Genomic DNA, 23,193 nt, shown 5'->3' on the forward strand with positions numbered 1-23,193 from the left:
GGCTGCAGTTTAACAGGTATTTATTATGTATTTAAAGCCTATTTTAAAGCTGCTTTCTGCAGTTAAGTCTATTCTGGATAACAGCTTTATTTATTATACTGTTGCCAGCGTTTCACTCAAGTATTAGGCTCTTAATTTTTATCTTATAGACTATATCTATCAGAATAAAGAAGTTGGTATTTTGCAAAAAATACATCAAAGAAATACTCTTTGTGGAGGTTTTCCTTTAGTCATACTGGATCCTATCCTATCAATGTTCCTAGTAATAATGACAAATAGAATAGGTAGCAATCTGGAATGCTTTTGCCTTAACCACTGCCTCACAATGAGAGTTATTCTATTACAATACTCTTGATTATTCTTTCTTTCTTTTTTTTTTTTTTTTTGGATAGCATTCATCATGCTAAACAAGTGTATTCCTGGATAATATCATTCTAATTTTGTAGAATTTTTAGTTTAGATACTTAACAAAATGCACCAATTACATTGAGGTATCCATCTTTTGTAGAGTTAAAATGTCATAATTGATGCTATGGGAAGGATATAATATTGGGATAATGGCAGATTCAGCATGACTTTGCCCAATGGGTTAAAGTAGAAATTTCACTAGAGATGTTCTCTCTCTCTCTCTCTCTCTTTTTCTTATATTTCCTCCAAGATTTACTTTAAGAATTATATGTTATTTTAAAACATTACTTCATATACAGAAATTCCTGTATTATATTATTATAAATATTATTATATTATTTATATTATATTATGTATTTATATTTATAATATTATAAATATTATTATAAAATTTATTATTAAAAATTACAATAAAAACTTTAGCAATATTTTCTAAAGTTCATAGAATACAGCCACCAAATTCAATGATTATTATTATGAATAAATACAAAGAGTAACTTGAACATTACTTTTTTTTTTTTTTTTTTAGTATAAATAATTTATATATTGTTTGGAGGAAAATACCCAAATAGTTGTCACTGTATGACTGACTAAGTTTGGAAATTTAATCTCCTAAAAATTTAAAGTACACAGCATATCAAATAAAACATTAAATTTTGTCATCTTTTTCTTTTTTAATGTATTTGAAGACTCCCATTGCTTATTCTTGGTGCCGTTATACCAAGTAAAGGCTCAAACTCCCTTACACTTGAAATACTGCAAATTTTTTCCAACCTTTTCATTGTTTTTAATCTCTTCTAATCTCTTTTGTGTCAGTCAGGTTTCCTGAAGTGAACAAATAACACATTTTTAAATTATAATTGAAAAAAATTTAATAAATGAATTATTTACAATGGTGTGGGCATGAACAATGGACTGATGATGATGGATTGTATTTTCCTAGGTCTGTTATTACAACCTCGTGAAAGCTATAGCCTAGGGAAAAGAACCATGCAACAAGAACAGTGATCATTCAGTGGAAGAGCTCAGCCAGTGCCAAACCACTGTGGTCGGGCCTGAGGGATGGGAAATAAATAAATATTCCAACATCTTCCTCCATTCACCAATCTGGCAATCCCATGGATTCAATTCAACCTGAAGCGAAGATGACAGAGCCTGGGTGATGCAGTCCACAGAAGTCCACATTCTAACATGTAGGACATTGGAAAAGTGGTAAAGGTAGGATAACCTAGAACTTTGCCCAGTCAATATTTCCAATATTTTTTTAATCTCACATATCTCTCCCCTAATCAAAAATCATCAATGACACCCATTCATAGGCAGTTTGGTGCAAACTTTCAAGCTTGAAGAAAAAACCATCTGTCTTCAGAAGAGAGGATCAGGATGTTCATTAATCCTCTATTTCGAGAGACTCTGATACTAACAATTTTCCCTGACATCCTTCTAGAAAAATAATATACAACAAGGTCTGTAGAGAAGCTAGGGCATAAATTAGGGATAAGGGCATGAAAACCCAAAAAGGGAAGAAATGAAACAAAGAAAAACAATTAGAATTGAAAAAATGAGGTGAGGTTAAAGTAAGGATGCAGAAAGAATATAGTCTGGTAAACCCACGATAAAATTAGATGATGGAAGAAAATGGTTTAACATACCAAAGAAAGTGGGAGATCCAAGACAGGGTCAGTTAGTGGGTGGATCATGGTTTTTAGTTTATGAAAAGTGAGAATAGTAAGTGGGAAAAGGGCCTCAGTATACTAATTTCCAGACAATGACTGCTGAGCCATTGGCTGTAGGTACAAAGATCCCATCAAAAAGAAAGTCCTTGATGTAACCTTTGGGCCAAGGACGTTTGTTCTATGTCAGTAATTATGCATTCCCTTTAGTGTTATTGATTGCGGAGTCCTTTTTTGTAAGTATTCCTTCAGAACCATCTATAATAAGATATGAAATATTGCATTTAATATTTGCCTCTATGAACATTTTTCTTGCCTACTCTTCAATGCAGAGTTGCTTAATGGTAATAGTATTATAAACAAAATGGATCCGAAGTCCATTGTTCAAAATGAATAAGGCATTGAGAATTGGCAAGAACACAAAGGATATCCAACTTTTCCAAATATTATGATAGAATTTCAAAATTTATTTTTTTCTAATAAAAACATAATCTTTCAAGAAATACACCCATCAGTGAAACCTTAAAGGGGATAAAAAAAATAAATTTCTTCTATTCAGCATATGTCATAGTGTATAGCAGACCTGAGCTGCTACTACTTGGGGGTCTGCTTATATGAGACTGTCTTTTAAATACTGACAAATGTCCAAACAAGAGTTACATGTCCCTCCTTAATGTATTAGTGTATACTGGGACACTCAAATGGATAACTTCTTGAAACAAGTATAATGTATGATGGCAAATATAGAAATTAATGCTGCATTCAGAGTTCTTTAAAGCCATTAGTAAGAGGCTAAAAGCATCATTTGTTCATCTTTTTCTAGTATTTTGCCTCTTATTTTCTACCTTGTCACTTCAAATAATATGTATTCTCTATATAGATTAAGAATATGTGGTTTAGGGACCCCTGGGTGGCTCAGTTGGTTGGCACCTGCCTTTGGCCCAGAGCATGATCCTGGAGTCCTGGGATCGAGTCCCACATCAGGATCCCTGCATGGAGCCTTCTTCTCCCTCTGCCCGTGTCTCTGCCTCTCTCTCTCTCTCTCTCTCTGTGTGTGTGTTTCTCATGAATAAATAAATAAAATCTTAAAAAAAAAAGAATATGTGGTTTAATATAATTCAACCACTTTCTGTGTCCCACCTAAATATTTTTAAAGTTATTCATAATAGAGGTCAAATATGACCATTTCAATATTTCACATCTGAAAAAGTATTCCTATGAATAAATGTGAGAGTTTATAAACCAGATGATGCAAATTGTAGTACATTTATTTTGAAAACTAGACTATGCTTATAAATATCTCTTGACCAGGACATTGCTCTCTAGCCTCTAAACAAATCAACATTGCTTTGTGTACCTGGTAAACATATAGTCCTGTTGCTTTGAAAGGTTCTGAGATTTTCTTCTGGTGATACAAACCTTCATAGGCATTTGGCAATGTGTTTTTGGAGCCGATTATCAATTATCAATACTAAATTTAGGAGGTATGATACTCCACACACATATACATTAGGAATATGTTTGTTTAAGACTCCTAATGAAAGCTGAAGCCTTAAAAAAAGAGTACTTTGCCTTTGGGACAGATATCATTTACGCCATTTATGTGAATTTAGTATCTCTCTGGTCTTCTCACATTCCTAAAATTATAAAAAATTGTTCTAGAATAAAAACAGAGAAGAGTGTAACATATTTCAAGCATTTTAAAATGTGTTCTAGGTAGTCCTAGGAACAAGTAGGGATAGGTGAGGGAATTGTCCCAGTTCCAACCTCAGCTTCTGTCCCAGTTCCAACATCAGCTAAATTCTTTTAAGAAATGTTAGAAAAACACTGATTAGATAGAAGCTTCTCTGGGTATAAACATGGAACCACACTGTGGCAAAACAACTTGCTTAAATTAGAGCGTAATCTGGACCAAAGCCAGATCTACTGATCCCTAATACCCCACTGCCTCCTATTTAAGATGGATCAGATTGTTGAATGCAGCTGAAAACTCATGCTAGGGTAATACTCAAAATTTTCCACTTAAAAAAAATATATGGAACACATGTGGCATTTGCAAAATAATAATCTATTTAAACATATACACAATTGAATGTAACATGTCCTATTCAAGGAACAAAACTGAAAGATATGATTGACACTGAAATTCTAAGACTTTTTAGAAATGGCAGTTAATTTCAATTTATTTTACTGTTTCAGGAACATTTCTATAGTAACTGAATTGTATTCTGCTCCCTTCCATTAACTTTTATTGTATTGTAAACAGCAGCACATCAACACCGTTGGCATAAAATAGCCTATGAAGTCTACTGTTTGTAATGGACTGTAAATGATAGGGATTTTTTTTTGAAAGTACTAAAATGAAATATCCTACCAAGAAAGAAACACTCTAGAATATTGTAAAATCAGAGGGTGGTGTTTATTGGATTCCCTCCCTTTTTTGGTGAGTTTCAGTGTATATTTAAATATTCTAAAGATCCAAATGCAAGAGCTACTGAGTTTCAAAATATGTGAGCACACCATGCTCCCTTTATCTTTTTTCTGTGTGTTTCCCCTTCAAAACAAAACCCTCTGTATATATTTTTATGCTATTTCACCAGTAGCATGCTGAGATCTGGATTCCATTTCCAACATTAATTAGATGATCACTGCATGGGTTATGATTTGGATTTTTTAAATCCAAACAGATAACGTCCCCCTCACAACACAAACTCGATTCCCAAAGCAATAAACAAATGCTCGGACAGACTACAGTATTGATATTTCAGTGTGAGGACCTTCAGGTCTAGGAGGATAGAAACAAATGAAGAACCACAGTCAACATAATTGCATGAAATTTTAAACAATTTGTCCACAAACTAAAAGACAGTTCAGCAATAAACTGTAGTTTGGAATCATACCCAATGATTATTCTTCAGAGAAATTAGCAGTTATGAGTATATATTTTTCCAGCATTCTGGATAAAATATGTACATGACCAACTGACTTAACACAAGGTTAAATCATTCAAGGATACAAAGAAGAGTATTATGAAAAAAATTACTAGAACAAATAGCTTTTATTCATTTATTTTTAGAACAAATAAATTGTAAAACTCAAGGTCAAACATTTCTTTTTCTTAGCTCACCCTATTGTTCATACTGATCACAAACTATTCTCAGCCTTTTTGTCAAGAAAATAGCTACCTCTCTAAGATATCTCAACCTCAATGGCACATCTAACAGAATATGAAGAAAATAAAATCTGAAGTAATGTAGTTTAATACAAGCAGTAACAATGAAATTTTGTTCTAAAGACTAAAATTTTCAGGAATTTAATTTTCTTTTCATTAAATGGAAAACAAAGCCTCTGAGTTAGAGTACATATGCAAAATTATCACTGAAATTCTTTCTCAGGAAATATTGTATAGACTATTTTATAAATACTATATTGTATAAACTATTTTATAAATACTCCATTCTAAGAAGATTGCACTCTTTAGAATGCATGAAATTGATGACAAAAGATCTTTACTTTGGTCAAATTTCAGAGGTTCTGTGGCATGGATTTCCAAATAAGATCTGGAGGTTTTCCTATAGGCTGGAGATAGAGCTAGTTTGGAAATAACAGACCCTAACATTGAACTATCCCACTAAAGCAGGGTGTACGTTTTTAAGCAACATTACTTCCCCTTTACAATCCCAAATAGACTGTTCAAAAGAAAACAATAGGCCCCAAAATGGATCACTATGGTTAAGCCCCCAAGTCAGTAAGCCAGACTTAATGCTGAATCTAACTACAGTTTCAATCCCCTTGAAATGTCACTTTTAACCAATCAACATAGGAATTTCCTGGTCAGCACCAGGAAATCAACGGATAGATCCCTTCCATCCCTCTTAGGAGTGCAACCTTGCCTAAAACAATGGATTCTGTGCTAATAATTTCCTTTTATCCACTCCCCCTCTACCTTTAAAAATCTTTCCTTCTGTAGCTCTTTAGAGCTCCCCTCACTTGCTAGACAAGAAGCTGCCTGATTGATGAATCAACTAATAAAATGAGATTTTTGAAATTTACCTTTTTAAAAATTTCAGTAATACCAGAGAACGTAAATTTAATAAGATACATGCTTTCTTTTACAGTAATTGTGTTCTGGTGACTCAATTTTTTATTTCCTTGTTTCTCATATATTTTGCAATTTAGCTACATCCAGTATTTAAATCAATCTGAAGAAATTCAAGTATGGATATACCTTTATTTGTATAAGTATTTATTTGTGCTGTTAATTGTTGCCTTTACAAGAGACAACAGGCAGGTTCGTTCAGTCAATTATCTGCTCAGAAATGCAGCTGTGTGGAAATGGAAGGAAAGCAGGCTTTGCAACCGGTTAGGCCTGAGTTCAAATTCTGATTCTCCTGATTACTAATTGTTTGACTTTTCACAAATTTTTTAATCTCTATAGCCCTATTTGCTTGCTGCAAAATGGCTCTCATGGTGCTTTACCCAGTGTTTGTTGATGGAATGACTAAAACAGCATGTGTTGCATCAAGCACAGTTCCTTGAACACAGTAAACTTCAGAGAGAAGTATGACTTTGTAAGAGGAGAGTTCCAGTTCTTGGAACCCCAGCAGCAGACTAAGAAAATTTCCACTGAATGCCAAAAAATAATACACACACACACACACACACACACACACACACAAATCTAATATCATGTAATGACCAAGAATATAGGTTTTCTCCCCTTTGGCTGATTTAATCAGTTTACAACTGTTCTACTTTAAAAGATGCTAATAACTTTTGCAATAATATTCAGAGAGAACTGAGGATTGGACTGTAATTTGAAATTTTCACAAAGACTAAGTAGGAAGCATTTGTGCATCACAGACCTCTAGCCTCTCTCAGGCTTAAATTGAAGACCAACCTGAGGTTAAAACTGCATGATCTGGCAAACATTCTGTAAAGGTTGTGTGATCCACTGAACGAGAGGCTTAGAATTTTAGTTCTGGAATTCTCCTTTGATGCCATTTCCCCCTCTGCCCCAACATCCTCATTTCCACAGATGAGACAACTGAAATCTAGGGAAATTACCTACACCTTTTGTGGTGAAAAAGCTAGTCAGCAGTACCTCCTACCCCACATTGCAGTCACTTGCAATCTTTCTTCTAGATAAATTATCAAGAGTTCTGAAATGCTTTTTAGGGAAAGATACAATGGAGATTGTTGAATCATAGCCATAGAATTCCTCTTATGTTGACCCTTTTGTTAAAATTAATGTACCTCTCATCAAAACAGAGCTTTTCAAAAAGAGTCTCTAAGTTATGCTTAGTTTGGTACTTTTAAAATGTACAAATATACATGAAACTAGTAAGTCATCAAAATGATGTTATTTTTCCCTAGCTAAATGGATGGTGACATAAAATATTGCAAGTGGACCACCACTATTTCTGCTAGTTTAAGCTTACAGATGCCCCTCTCCTATTTTCTTTTCTTTTCTGTTTTTCTTACCAAATAACTTCTGAGTGTGATACTTTATCCCTATTCCCACAGCTATAATCACTTTCAGTATTTTCTCTTAAAATATTTTAACAGCCTCTAAATTGGTTACCCTTCTAGGGTCTTTCATTTTCCATGCTGCTGTAAAGTCTAATGATAGCACTCTATCAACTAAATACCATCAATGGCTCCCTATGACCTAAAGGATAAATTCCAAATTACTTAGCACACAAGACCTGTCACAATCTGGCCCATATTTGCCCTTATTTATCTAGTGACATTATCTCTCTCTCATACAACTTCCAGTCAGAGCCAAGTTGTATAAACCCCATGCTATTTCAAGACTCTATTACATCTTTGCACATGCTGTTCCCTCTGTGTGAAGAATCCTTTATACATTTCTCCATATGGAGAACTTGTATTAAATCTCTCAGATTTCTCAGATTCCCTTACTTCAGCAATGGCTTTTCTACTCCTCCCTGTATTTCAGAATATTTTTTATATTCCTCTAATCCCAATCTAATTTATGTGTTTGCTTACATATCAGTTGTTTTCCCCATTACCTACAAGTCCTTTAAAAACACAAACATATTCATCTTTGTAACTTGAGGGCCTAGCACAATGCATGAGAGAGACATCAGTGTTTGTTGAATGAATACATGAATGAATGTATGGGCAGATCTAAAGGGAAGAAATCAGAGAAACTTAAAAAAAAATGAACTAATGGAAATTTGATTTAAAATAAACTGTTTGACTCAGTCATCCAGTAGCATGTATAATATTCTACAGCATCGTTATATTAAACTACATTATTATATATTAGTTCTAGTAAAAACCAGAAGAATAATATAAACAGGCATTAGGAAGAGGTTCACATGGCTAAGATTGCATCTAGATGCTCCTAAGCTGGCAAAATGACTGTTTTTTTTTGTTGTTGTTGTTGTTTATTTAATTTTGCAATGTGGTATTTAGACCAGGTAGGAAAGTGGGTTGGGGTAGGGGAGGTAGCAGAGAAAGATAGATGGAACTTCTTAAGCAAACTGTAAGTCACATGTACCCTGGAGGTAATCTGATCTATTGTTTAGGGCACAGAATTCTGAATTTTAGAAGTTCTTAGGTTGGATAAGTAATAGAAAATTAATGCTTCATTATGAAATTATTGCATGGTTAAATTGCAATATGCTTGTAGAAAAAAAAATCTGTCAGGGTTTATTTTTCTCTGCTATTATAATTTGCTTTTCAAAAAGAGCCATAATTTTGAAATTTCTCATATGTCTTTCATGCTCTCAAATTATTTGGTCATGAATGGCCTACCGCACTTTTTTGATAAATTTTGTTTCTACTCTTAACAAGCAGAATAAATGAGAACAATAACATGAGTCTGGTTAACAGAAAAAGAGATCAGTGACCAAACAAACACAAAAGTTATTATTAACGTCAAAGTCTCAATTTCCACCTCCACATACATAAAGAGACCACAGCGTTCTTTATGTCTTTAGGGGGAAAGTGTTAGGGGTAAAAAACACTACTCCTCTTCACATACATGGGAAATGAATGGCTCTTTTCTCATTGGCTGTGGAGTTGGCATAATTTTGGCCACCTACAATTAGTAGCTCATTAGTGACTACTAGGTAATTGTTGGCTTCCATTCAGATATTGGCAGATGCCTGATAAGACACTTAATGAATTTTTCATTAGTCTTTCTGAGAAAGTCTTCAAGGGAAAAAATACTTCTGATTGCAGCAGCTCTTTCCGTTTCTTTTGCTACCCCCTTGAGCCTCCAAGTATTTTCAAAATCAAATTTTAAAATGTTAACAACATCATACCTGGGTATCTCTCAGGCAAGCATTTTACTCTCATAAATTTAGTGCTATTTCTCCGTTACATATGTGGCTCTACCCAAAGTTACCACCAGTAACGTGATTGCAAGACACTTCACTTATATGCATTTAATTTTGTCAAAGTTTTCAAAGCATTAGTCACCCACATATCTGACATAATTTCTAACTAACGAATAGGGGAAGGAGACAGTAATTTCTAATAGACAACATTTTTAACTGCAATTTGTGTTCAAACTGAAAGTCTTGAGTGAAATTAGGCAAATATTTGATGTTGTAATAAATTTTTAACATTCATTTATCTAACAAAAAATGGTTTAAATTTTATTGTACAGTGGAAATTTTTAGCAGAAAGTAAGGCATTCACAACCACCTAGCACTTTATAGAGATGCTGAAAATAGATGGTTCGTAGTTACATGGGGAAAATACTGATTGCCACAATAAAACTTTCAATTATATCATCTAAGAATGTTGCAGAACATTTCATTATTGATTCTTCAGAGAAGATATAACTGCTGAATGCTAAGTGTGGTTTTGATTTGTCAACATTACTTTTGCTGTAATTAAAATCCTAAAGTCATCTTTAAATAATTCTTCACTCAAATTGCATCCTGATGAGTTTCTTTATCTCTATAATTGGATTGCCAACACCTAAATAAGTGACTCATCCAACTGCACTTGTGATATCTCAATGTTCTTGCCCCTAAAAAAGCACCTCTAAAAGCTTTCGCCAGCATTTTTAGTTAGAATGATATATTTGTTTAAATATTACTGAGAGGGACATTGGCAAAATCATTAAATGGTGTGACTTCAGTGACTTTTATCTCTTGTTTATTTACTTATTTATTTATTCAGTGGCTTCATGCTTTTCAAGACTCCACACTGGCACACTTTTACATGGCCTCGCCTGACAATGAGATTATCAATAATCCTCTCCTACCATCTACCCCCTTGCCCTCTTCCCCGGGGTTTTGTTCTAAGCTTGCTGTCAGAGAAGAAAGCAGCTTGAGAAGTTGAACCAGGCTATTATGTGGGCTTCCTCTGGGACCTCTCCATGAAAATTGTGCTCTTACTGTTTGAAGATAAAAACACCTAATAACAAAGGTGACATTAGGTCAATAAAGATCAATTAAAAAAAAAACATTTATCTTCATTCTGGGAAAAATCTCATCTTTACACATCTAAAATATTTTGAGTGTACAGGGGAATCATTTGTGGTTTCTGTTGCATCCTGTCATCTCTGTATTCACCCTTTCTCCTTCCGCATGTCCTTCTCCAATGCTCTTTCGAAATCCCTCATCCCATCTCCTCAAAGACTTCCTTCCCCCTCATCCCTAATCCTAGTGTCACTTTCCTCATATCCAATTGCTTCATTCTCTTCTTTTATATTTACAGTTTTATAATCTACTCAGTAATGAAAAATAGAAAAAAAATGTATCTGTAGAATTTTACATTTGTTGATATTCAAATGATTTCCTGAACATTACTGTAATTTGAAAGTTGTTTTCCATGTTAAGTTTTGTGGCCACTGTTGATTAGATAACAATAAATTTAATCATATGTACAGTATAATCGATAACTTTTAAATATGATTACCTTATTGTCTTTAAAGAATTGTACTTAGTATTTTTAAAACACCAAGCCCTACCAGAAGGATAATAACCTTATGTGTATAAGCAAATAACCTGTTTCAATTCAGTTACGATGTATGTGTATATTAAAAAAAAAGAACATTGTTCATTTACTATAAAAAGTATTCAGAAACATACAATTAGAGAAAATATTGTCAAAATGATTTTTATACATGATCACAGCAGTTCTGAATAAATACACCTAATTACTTATTTATCAATATTGTTATAAAGGAGTATAGTAGTATAATCTTGAATTGTAAAATGTATTTAAGATAAATTATAATGAATACATACAATTGTGTATATATTTTCTTTTATTTTTTGAAGTGTGTACTTATTTTCTACACAAATAATTTATGTACTGTTAAAGTACTGAGTCATTTGTGCTACTGGACCAACCTTTGTGTCTATGAGATCCATCCATGTTGCTAAATTCAATGTGGTTTTCATCAGCCCAGTAGAGTCTATGGTTGACATAATCTATTGTTAATGCCATAGGTCTAGAAATCTTGGTTTCTATGACAACACTCTGATTGGTTCCATCCATTCCAACACGGCCAATGTGAGGGTACTCACAGCAGTCAATCCAATACAAATACCTAGGAAAGAAAATCAATAGCCATTTTGTTTACAGACACTCAGAGAGTAAAACATCACACAATATTTCACTTATTAACTCAGCTATTCCCAAATTAAGTCGTGGTATCTCTTTGAATTGTAACTTCTAAGAAGTATATTTTAATGCAAGCTTTTCTTATGATTTTCATTAAACATAGAGTACCATTGAAATATCCATATAACTTTAAATATCTTTCCTTCAGCACATAAGCCTATATATATTATATATCATATGATATTTCTCAAGTGTTAACAAATCACAGATGTGTAAAAATAACAGAGGTTAGCCTTCAAGCTGCATCTGTAATGTTGGAGGAATAATACTATCCAGATGTAGTTTTTTTCTTCTTTTTAGTTCATTATCAATGGAAAGTTCAAAATGATTCATGGGAGAGTACATTATATTTGCCTGAATCTGCATTATTCAATGTGGTAGCCTCGTGATTCTCAACATTTAAATAGATTAGAATCATATAAAATTAAATGAACTGGATTGTTCCTCAGTCACACTAGCCACATTCCAAGTACTCAATAACCGTATGTCTCCCAGGACGCCTGGGTGGCTCAGTGGTTGCGCATCTGCCTTCAGCTCAGGGCGTGATCCCTGGGTCCTGAGATGGAGCCCACATCAGGCTACCTGCATGGAGCTTGCTTCTCCCTCTACGTCTCTTTCTCTGTGTGTCTCATGAATAAACAAATAAATAAAATATTTTTTAAAAAAGAAAAACAACATAGGTCAGGTGGCTACCATATTCACCAGCATGGATATAGACCACTTCCATGACCTCAGAAAGTTCTATTAGATAGTGCTGATTTCAATTATGTTATTGGAAGTTCTAGAGTAAGGCATTTCAGACAGCAGTTAAAAAATAATAAAGGGAAGAAAATTATATTGAACTAAGACTGAGTTAAATATAAATATTGTACCTCAGTAAAATGTAAATAATGTGTAAGTGACAAATTACTGAGAAATTTCTATTTAATTAAACCATTAAATTTTTTTTCTCAAGTAGAAAAAGTCACTTTATCTTGTTGAATATGTTTCCTTCTCTACATAACTCAAGATTTGAGTTAGAGGATACTTAATATCTTTTTCACATTCTAACACTAAAACCAAAACTTATTAAGCTAATTATTTTCCCCAGATCCATTGTTTTCTTTTGAGTAAGTATAGAATCATTGGCAATTAATTCTTCAAAATTGGAAGATGTGTAATTAAAATAATATGGTGTGAAGATTATTCTGTATGGTTTATAACTGGTATACTTAGTTTAAAATCAAAATGTTCCTTAAAGAAAAATTTTCCTTATACATTCTGATACTGATAATTGGATCCCCAAAAATGATAACAAAAAGGCAGGAGATGGTGGATTATAAAGATAATTTTAAAAGTTCTTTACTTGGAAAAATATCATTAAAAATCATAATTAAGCATCGTATTTAAAAATGAGAAATATATATCTGGTATATATAAACAAAACGTAGACATTTGTGGGCAGAGATTCAAAGAGAGCTCTGAATGAGAATTTAAAAGCAAATTTGAGTCTGGGAATAACCACAGTCAAGTTTGAATAGAGCAATATTGGGATTGCTATCTAGTGCTTATGTATATCTATGTTAGTTCTGAACAAATTTGAAAATCTCAAATCACAAGATAATAATAGAAACCAAGCCTTCTAGAAATTGATTAAATATACTGTTTCTTTAAATCTTGAATTATTTTATTATTTAAATCTTGGATTATTATATTATTATTTTGAAAGCAAACATATGTCAGCAAAATACAGCTAGAAAAACACACAATCCATTCTTTTCTAGCAAATTTATGGAGGTGCACCTTGCTGTCTATACTAGAGATAATGGCTAGATAAAATATAGATAAAAAGGAAGAAACTGAATCAGAAAGAAGTAAAAATGCAAAGATAGTTTATCTCATTGAAATCAGAACATTCTTTCTTGCCTAACTGACTCTGAATCTTGGAACACTAACAGCAATTTTTTCCCCTAATAGATAATATATATATACACCAGTTTCTCTCACACATGTTAGATATGACCAAATATATTTGGGCTTCCATACAGCCATGCTGTTTTTGAGAACTGAATGCAAACAACGAAAAAATTAAAGCAGTATTTCAGTAACATTCTCTACCATTACAAAGAACATGTTCAATTTGGCTTAATTAGAGGCAGTATTCATATTTCTATTTAGCTATTTACCTTATATGTGCTTGCACTTGTAATTTAAACATCCTAAAGGTAAAATATTAAATAAATAATAAATAAATAAATATATAAATAAATAATAAAGTTTTCTCCATAAAATGCTATCAATAAAGTATTACAAATTATTAGATGTGAATAATAATGTTTTAGGGAGTCATTAAGTAAATTATGAATTACAAATGGTCTGACCTCCGTTATTAACAGTTTAAAATTTTTATCTGTAACTTGGACCTTTTCTTTTTTTTTTTTCCTCTCTTTTTGGCTAGTCTTATTACCATCTTGAACCAAGATACCAAGAACAGGACTCCATACTTCATGGAGTTTAACATCTGTTACATCATTCTCAGAAAGTTTGTGAAAGAGTTCCCAGCCCCAAATCCTGTCACTGCCATTTCAGCTCTCTTTAAAAAAAGCACAACATACTTCTCTCAATCACTCTTCACCATTGAAATGTGTGTCAGTTCAGCTCTAGTTGGAGTATTTACAGTCCTAAATTTTCATTTCTGTGCTTTCATGAAATCACTGGAAGAGATCATTCCTCTTCACTTACACAGACTTTTTCATATAGACATAATTCACGTTACCCCTCCGTTCTCCACAAATTCTTCCTTGATCACATTTTTCAAGATAGAATTCAATATTGAACATGTTTGAGAAATACTTTAACAAAGTAAGCATCATTTCTTTTTATTGTGAGAACTTTTAGGATGCTTTAATACAACGTGGTGCTTCTCTCAGAGGGAGGTATGGTATCCCTTTCTTATCACATAGTCTTAAGTGATAGCATTTATTTTCCTAGGGCAGTTCACAGGGAACACACTTTGGGAAACTGTGCTTTAGTTCTTTCTTGTCTACAGAATTACTTTTATTTACAGCATGTGTATCTGAACAATTCATATATTGTGAACATATATTGTGAACAAACGACTAATGATGTAGATTCTCAGGCCTCATAATCAGAGAACCTACCTTGATTAACTCAGCTGGTGTTAACAACTCTAAGAATCCCTAGAGCCTTTCTTAAGTCAATTGAGAATCATATTTTGAAACAATAATTTTCAAAGGCCATATTATGTACCAGATACTTCTTAGAACTGGGAACACGGAGGTAACAGATATGATTTTTGCCTTTTAAGATCTCTCCGTGGATACAATAGAGATGGATGTAAAACAAATTAAAAAAAAGTATCATGATAAAACTACTTTGCTATGGAGGCACAAAAGAGGGAATAATAATTTTACCAAGATGGAAGAAAGCATGAAAGAAATATTGTGCTTACTAATAGTTCTTTGAACATAAATTTTATCTTCATAGCTACATTATAAAGATAAGAAGAATCCTTATCTCCTTCCGATTTTAGAACAAAATATAACTTAATTAAAGATTTTAATGCTGTAACAGGATCATGTAGCTGAAGACCCTTATTTTACTGATAAACTGAGACCATATAAGATTATGTGTGTTGTCATAGCCTATTATGATAGTGATACAGTTGAAACAGGCTCAGGTCTCTAGATTTATAGATTATCTTTTTCTCTAAACAGCATTATGTAGACTCTTAAGGAAACATGTTCTAGAAACAGATTAATCGGGTTCAAATTTCAGGTCCACCTATTACTAGCTGTGTGAATCTGGACAGTTTAATTAGCCTTCTTGAGCCTGCATTTATTCACATGTTGAAAAGAATAATAATAGTTCCTCATAAGATCACCATGAGGATTAAATAACAGAATATAGGAGCAAATTTATAAGACTGAGAAACATGGAATAATAGTTTACCAAATATTAGCTTTTATTTTTTATCTGTACTAGATATGTAATATATATTTCATATATGTCTGTACACCCTCTCTCTATATATATTGGTTTAGTAATATCCACCTGATAGGTGACCTGTTGCATCTGGATACTATCTATAGTACTATATAATTTGTCTGGGTTATGTGTGTTATTACATGATTTGTCTATGTAAGTACTCATCAACCAAAAGAATATTATGAAAATACTCTATCGCATTGAAGAAAACTATAGTTTAACTCTTTTCAGGTGTGAATGAATCTTCATAGACACAGAATATCTCTCCTCATAGGTAGCTATCTTCTGATGGCTGAATTTCATTTCCTTTTCCATACTTAAGCCCTGTTACCATAACTTTTTTCAAGTTTTTCAATAAGTCTATTCCAGATATTCTGGTAACTTTAACATCTGAAATTCAACTTCTTAAAAACTACTTAAGTACAAATTTGCTGTAAATAATTAAAGCTGACAAGTGAAAACGTCTGTGCAAATGTCAAAAGGAGAGTTCCAAATTTCATCCATATAATATATAATGTTTACCTAAGATCACATCTGAAAAACCTCAGTCCCAAATAATATCTATTCCGTAAGTTATAACAAGTGTCAACATAGAAAACAATGTTTACTGTAACAATAACAGGCTTCTGTGGTTCCTGAGGATATCTTTTATAGTTTAATATACTATACTATATTTCTTTAAAAAATTAAAATAGAAGTGTGCTCTCAGTTTTTATTGTGCTCTTTTTTTCTGAATTCAGGGAATATACTCAGAGACATTGCTTTCAACTGCAATTATTTTGGTTTTGAGTTGTAAATTAATTTCTGTTATTCATTTCCTATTGTTTTTGACTAAATATGGGAATATAGGTTTAAAGTTGGTAGAGGGAGGATTTTTTTTTATGTGATTGTTTATTTTAATAAAATGTTTGTTTCCCCAAAGAAATAAAAAACTGAGCTTTCATTCCTGGTATGCCTTTCATTCCCTCACAACAAAAGTTCCCTTATGACTTTTATCCTTGAAACATGCAGGTCATTTACATACTGATGTATTGGTTTGGGCAATGATGCAGGTACAATGTCCCTGTAGCTATAACCCTATTTGCTGTGTACATCCAGTTGCCCATTTATTATTTCCTTCTGCAGAGAATTTAATGATATTTGTGTTTGACGGAGCCAGTGATCAAGCCATGGCCTTTTTTTTTTTTTTTTTTAAGCCATGGTCTTTTTGCTAAAAGTGCTCACTTTCTAAGATGGAGAGATAGACATTTACACCAATAATAGTCATATGTACACCTGCAACTAATAAAATGTTTTATGTCAATTTTGGTTTTCAAAATAATTAAAAATAAAATATAAAAAGTCATGTAATGGTATGTGTTCAATATGTGGGGACTTCTTAGGCACAATTGGGGAATGTTTCACAGAGGAAATGATATTTTCTGCTGTGTTTGGAAAAATGGGAAGTTATTCCAACTAGAGGAAAATCAGAAGAGCACCCTAGGAAGAAAGAACGGCATAAGGGAAGATACAGAAATACGAAATGCATCTTTTCCAAATTTATTTGCATTATCATTATTCAGGTTGGCAGTAAGGGATACATAGACTGAGTTAAATATGAGTCCTTCAATATATTTTCATTAAAATATATTTAAAATTCAAAATAGCACCCAGTATTATTCTTTTGTGTTATTATTAGCAAACTATTAGAAAAAGAATCCAGACAAAAATATCCTTAATAATAAGGTCTGGTTATAACACTTTTATTTATTTCCAAAAAACTCATATCTACAGTTTAAATTTTATAAAATGTCTAATTATTAAAGTGGAAGAAAATACAGTTTTGTCTTCTTATGTTCGTTTTCTTATCCCTGTCTGTATGGCTCTTGAAAAGCGTGCTCATGATCTAAGATAATTTTGTTACTACAGATTCTAATGTGCTATAATGGGAAAAGCATGGGACTAAAGCTTGAAAATTGGGTTGAATCCCCAATTTAATATCGTACTACCGAAATGATCTTGAGAAAATCACTTGGCCATTTTGAGGCTGGATGTTCTTATCTGTACTTTAGGATAATAGTAAAAATAATAATATTTTTCTCCCAGACTCTGAGGAAACAGTAGAATAACTAAAGTGATAAAATTCAGACAGTTTTCAAATTCATAGAATTCTAGAGAAGCAGTTATCTTCTTTGTCATTATTATTACATGAGAACTCCAATCCCAAGAGGTTTATAAACTGATCATCTCCCGTTCTTATCTATGCCCCTCTCCTGATCCCTCATATCTAGGGAGACCTTCCTCTATTTACCTGTTTGCCTGAGCCAGAAGTCTTACAAGGTTTGTTTTGTCATTGTTATTGTTGTGTTGTATTTTTATTCCTAGGTCTTTTTTGCTCCATGAAGTGGACTGGCATCAAAGTTCCATAGTTATGCATACTTAAATTGTTCCGATCATGAGTTCTTCTAATTCCCTATGTCATCTTCTTCTATGTGTCTTTGCTTTCCCAGGCAGCTTGTTCTTTTTGCTTGAAATACCTCCTGCTCTGAAGTGTACTACAAGACCTGGCTAATTCTTACACTACCAGTCTTGTCCAGGAAGCTGACTCTGATTCTAGTTGAGATAGAAACATTTTCTATTTTCTTTTTTTCCCTATATTTGTAAGTTACTGCTTTGTATCATAATTATTTACTTCTTTGTCTACCCACTGAACTGTGAAATACCTAGAGATAGGACTGTGCCTTTTATTTTTATGCTCCTACCTAGAACAGTGCCAGATAGGTAGTAAATACTAAAGAAATAAAAGTTGAATAAATGAATGAGTAGATTCATTTTCTGTTAGCTAATCATAGCACACATTCACTTTATTGTCTGTTATAATGGTCTTTTGTTATGCAATTACCTGAAATAACATATTAATCCAAAAAGAAAAATTATGCTCAGTCTGGCTTTAACATTATATTTTCTATTCTATATTAAAATGCATATATAGGGCAGCCCAGGTGGCTCAGCGTGAAGGTGGCTTCAGCACCGCCTTCAGCCCAGGGCCTGATCGTGGAGACCTGGAATTGAGTCCCACATTGGGTTCCCTTCATGGAGCCTGCTTCTCCCTCTGCCTGTGTTTCTGCCTCTCTCTCTCTCTCTCTCTGTCTCTCATGAATAAATAAATAAAATCTTAAAAAAATAAAATAAAATGCATATATATATATTCTGCATGAATGACAACTTTTATAAATACTGATGTCAATAATATTAGTTACCCAAAACTTATAATAAACTAGAACAGTAATTCCCAAACTTAACCAGATAACTGAATGATTCAGATAATTAAATTTCAGTTGAATTAAATGTTACACCTAGGATGATGATCAATCTGCTTACTTGTATCTTCTTTACCATTCTTAGTAACCACCATATGAAATTGATATGACAATCAGTGTACTATTATTAAAAGATAGAAAGTACCTCCAAGTTACCTCCTAAAAGTTCAGTTGTTTCATTACATTAGTCCAGTTGATCTTTCTCCTCCTTTAAACAAAACTTTCCTTATCCTCTTACTAAATATCAGGACAGAAATCACACTCCTCACAGAAACAGGGGTCAGTAGGATTGGAAAATTCAAAACATATGTACACTACAATGCTAATCTCATCTGGAAAGATTCAAGGGTATTTCATTACATAATTTACAATTTAAGTTGATATTTTTAAAGAAGGATATTTTAGACAGGGAATTTTCATTCTGAAGCTCATCTCAAAAACCAAAATGCAAGTTGCCTTATTCTCATCCTGGGAAGCAAGAAAAACAGCATGTACAGAAAGGTGTCATCAAATTTTATCTCTAAAATAGGTGGCTTTAATTGTTTCTTACAAAGTTCCAACTTTTATCTGTTTTTTTTTTTTTTTTTGGTTATAATATGGCATATCTATATCATAATAAAATATTATCCAAAATTGAAATCAAGGTAGTATTTCATAACATTTACAATAATTTAGTACTTCACTATTTTAACTGACACTTGATGGATGGGTTTAGATTAATGATAACTTAATGTTGCTTTCAGTTTATAGGGTAATAATACCTATAACCCAGGAGAACTAAAACCTAAAGCTAGGCTTGGCTGTATTCACTAGGCTAGGACACAGTTTTGCTTTATACCTAGCAAATTCCACAAGACTATTATGATCTACAGGTAACATTTATTTTATTTATTTTTTAGATTATTATTTATTTATTCATGAGACACACACACACACACACACACACACACAGGCAGAGACACAGGCAGAGGGAGAAGCAGGCTCCATGCAGGGAGCATGATGTGTCTCCAGGATCACGCCCTGGGCTGAAGGTGGCGCTAAACTGCTGAGCCACCTGGGCTGTTCCATTTGTTTGTTTAATATGAAGCATCCCTAAGAGTATACAATGAGAAGCTAAGCCAGTCATATTGGTTTTGAAGAAAAGGACAATGATTTGAACACACTAAAATAACTATCTTCTGATAAAATGCTGAAGGAATAAAAATATTCACATTCTTATGAATGAATGATGATAACCATCAAACTTAGTACATTTGGCCATTATTTCCTGAAACATTGAAAATAAATTCTCTTGTGACTATTTCAATTAAAATGGAATTGGCACTCTTTTGAATCTTTTGTTGCTATGGTAAAGAAAATACTTTAAAAGGTAGCAAAATGGTTACATAATTATATAGCAAAAAGTTAAATTTGCACATTACCTTGGAAACAGAAGAGTATTTACAGTACAAGTCTTCTCCTATTAGGTACTGCTTTTACCCAAAGTAATGTTTAAAATTAAGATATAAAATATACAGTGATTTGATCACAGCGCCAATTATAAACATAAGGGACCAAAAAACATAGATACAACATATTAGCAAGAAGTAAAGCCTAATTGTTGCATATGATCTGATAAAAGCAGTGATTTCATGAAACATATTAAGTGAAATTAATTTACACAGCAGAAAATTTAGAGCACTATAGTTATCATAATACTTGTTACTGTGAATGTGTTCTATTTTTAAAAATCAAAATTTCCCTAAATCTGGTATTTTAACAAGCATGTTGAGTAGGTTGAATTTTAATAGAGATCATTTTGGAGTATGTAATCACTCTAAATTATAGTGCAGAAGAAGGAGATGAGGAAGAGAAGGAGGAGGAGGAGGAAGAGGAAGAGAAAGAAGAAGAAGAGGAGGAGGAGGAGGAGGAGAAGGAAGGGGAGGAGCAGGCATAGCTTCTCTACCAAAACAACATAATTAAAAGTGAATGATAATGGTCATAATCTATAGAACTTTGGCAGCCACACACCTGACTTCGACACCTAAAATCTGACATCTTACTATGTGTGTTCTTTCCTCATCTGGAATCTCCAGTCTGCTGTCCTTAATCCCTATAATGACTTGCAATGAAATGCAGCTGAAACACAGCTCCAATATGAATCTTTCTCAATATTTCCACTGTGTTATCTCTTTTGAATGCATGGGTAATGCACCTTCTTATTTATTATCCATGGATAATACTTATTCCTCTTGCTCTAAAGTGGTACAAGCATTACATTATCCACATTTGTGACCCACTAGAATTGCTGCCTTTCCTCAAAGATTTAAAGGCATTAAAACTAGAGAAATCTGTATATTTTATTCATTCCCAATTCATTTATAGATTAACTAGTAAAACAGTTGTGTTTAAAAATAACCGCTGCAAAATCCCATCATTCCAAATGTTTTTCTTTTTTCACTGTGATAGTCATTTTTCTATTTTTGACTTCCCAATACGAATGTCTACACAGCACACTTTATATTGGTTTTCATGTTAAAACCTACAGAATGGAATTTACCACATTGAATGTAATCTAGAGTTTCAAAATTTAATTTAAGATTATCAATATTTGTTACAAACCCAGCTCGAGGATCCAAAGACAGGTCCCGGGGAAACTTCAGTCTTTTGCTAACAAGTATAGTAGGGTATAAGCCGTTGAGTTTGGATACTTCAATGATCCTCTTTTCTGTGTCAGACCAATAGAGGTTTTTTCCAATCCAATCGACAGCAAGTGCATTGGGGACAGCTGTGTTATGCACTACCTAACAAATAAGAATTTTAAAAGTTAACAGTGTAAATGCCTAGTGAACTGAGCAACTGCTTCTTGATTTTGGCAGAGATGATAAAATTCCATTTAAACATTAGAAATGGAATTTAGATAAGCTTAAAACATAGAACGAATTTACCCTAATAAAATTACTTACTTGTTTGAGATGCGAGAAATTACCATATATGTAATCAGGCCTAAACATTACACATGGGTTTAAGGAGTAAACCAAAATAAGAAGCTGTTGGACAGCTACAAAGTTCCTGATCACGTTTTGGTTAATAGTTTACGTGTCTTCTGAAAATTGGGAGCAGAAATTCTATCACACAGAAAGACACACACAGAATCATTGATATTATTTATCTTTAGCAGGTTTTGGAGGAGATTCCAATAGCATTCTCCACTCTCCCAACTGCTCTTGCCCTACTTAATTATCTACTACAAGAGAAAAAAAATTACAAATGAGAATACATACATTGTTTTAACTTAACTAAAGGAAGTGAAATTCATACAACTGTTGCACTTGATCCTAACCCATTTCAATATCAACTATAATAAGGACATAAACTTTGTATATATAAATATGATGCGTGTAAAATAACCAAAGGTTCTTGGTCTATAATGACTGCTATTTCTGAGTTCTCAGTGCTTTGAAGATTATGTGAAAAGAGAAACAAACTTGGGACTGTATAGAAGCCAATGCTTATTTAGTTAGAGACAAGAAAATAATAGTGAAAGTTTATAGTTATCTTTTTCTAAATGTTATCAATAATGAAGACATTATATGTATATGACAACATACATTAAATATATATATATGACAACATTTTCAGCAACTAAAGGTATCAATCTACTGTATTGAATTGCAAGGTATCTTTTCTTCTTTCTCCCAAAGTCCAATTTTAAAAAATTGGCTTGGCTGACAATTTACATGGAAATCAGTGAATTAGTAATCTCAATAGAAAAAAATGATTCATTTTGTGATCCTATTTTATGACATGATTTAAGGTAGTAATGGGTTAGCAGTGGCAAGGTGGTAGATAATTAATCCTTTAAAAATATTAAAATATATTAAAAATATATAAAGGTGACCAAAAATTTAAATTTTTGTAATAAAAGTATGATCAAGTTTGGGTAATGGTACTTTTTACAGTTTTTATATAAATAGTCAAGAAATTTAAAAAAGAAAACTTTATATGCTTCTTTGTTTCATAACCTATACTGATATTTCATTTATAAACTATCAGTTTATACATAAATAGAATCACACTGGTTCTCTTGTCATTGCATATACAGATTTCAAGATTGTATTAATATTTTTTTGTATTAATATTTTCAAAATTGATTGTTCCCACTAAAAATTTCTGTATGATATTATAGATGACTACAAAAAAATTGTGGGTTCTGTGTCTTTGAACTT

At 32.6% G+C, this 23,193-nt stretch overlaps 1 protein-coding gene across 1 annotated transcript in view; it reads right to left on the reverse strand.

Annotated features, from left to right (window-relative positions):
- LOC112912724 (low-density lipoprotein receptor-related protein 1B-like) overlaps positions 1-23,193 on the reverse strand; it is a 1,003,376-nt gene that overhangs the window by 24,500 nt on the left and 955,683 nt on the right. Inside the window, exons 57-58 of the mRNA XM_072745081.1 lie at positions 21,587-21,768; positions 11,426-11,625 (exon numbers count right to left, since the gene is read on the reverse strand). Of these exons, the coding sequence (XP_072601182.1) occupies positions 11,426-11,625; positions 21,587-21,768 (382 nt within the window). The remainder of the gene's footprint in view (positions 1-11,425; positions 11,626-21,586; positions 21,769-23,193) is intronic.

Source organism: Vulpes vulpes, unplaced genomic scaffold (assembly GCF_048418805.1).
Source record: "Vulpes vulpes isolate BD-2025 unplaced genomic scaffold, VulVul3 Bu000000626, whole genome shotgun sequence".
Lineage (NCBI taxonomy): Eukaryota > Metazoa > Chordata > Mammalia > Carnivora > Canidae > Vulpes > Vulpes vulpes.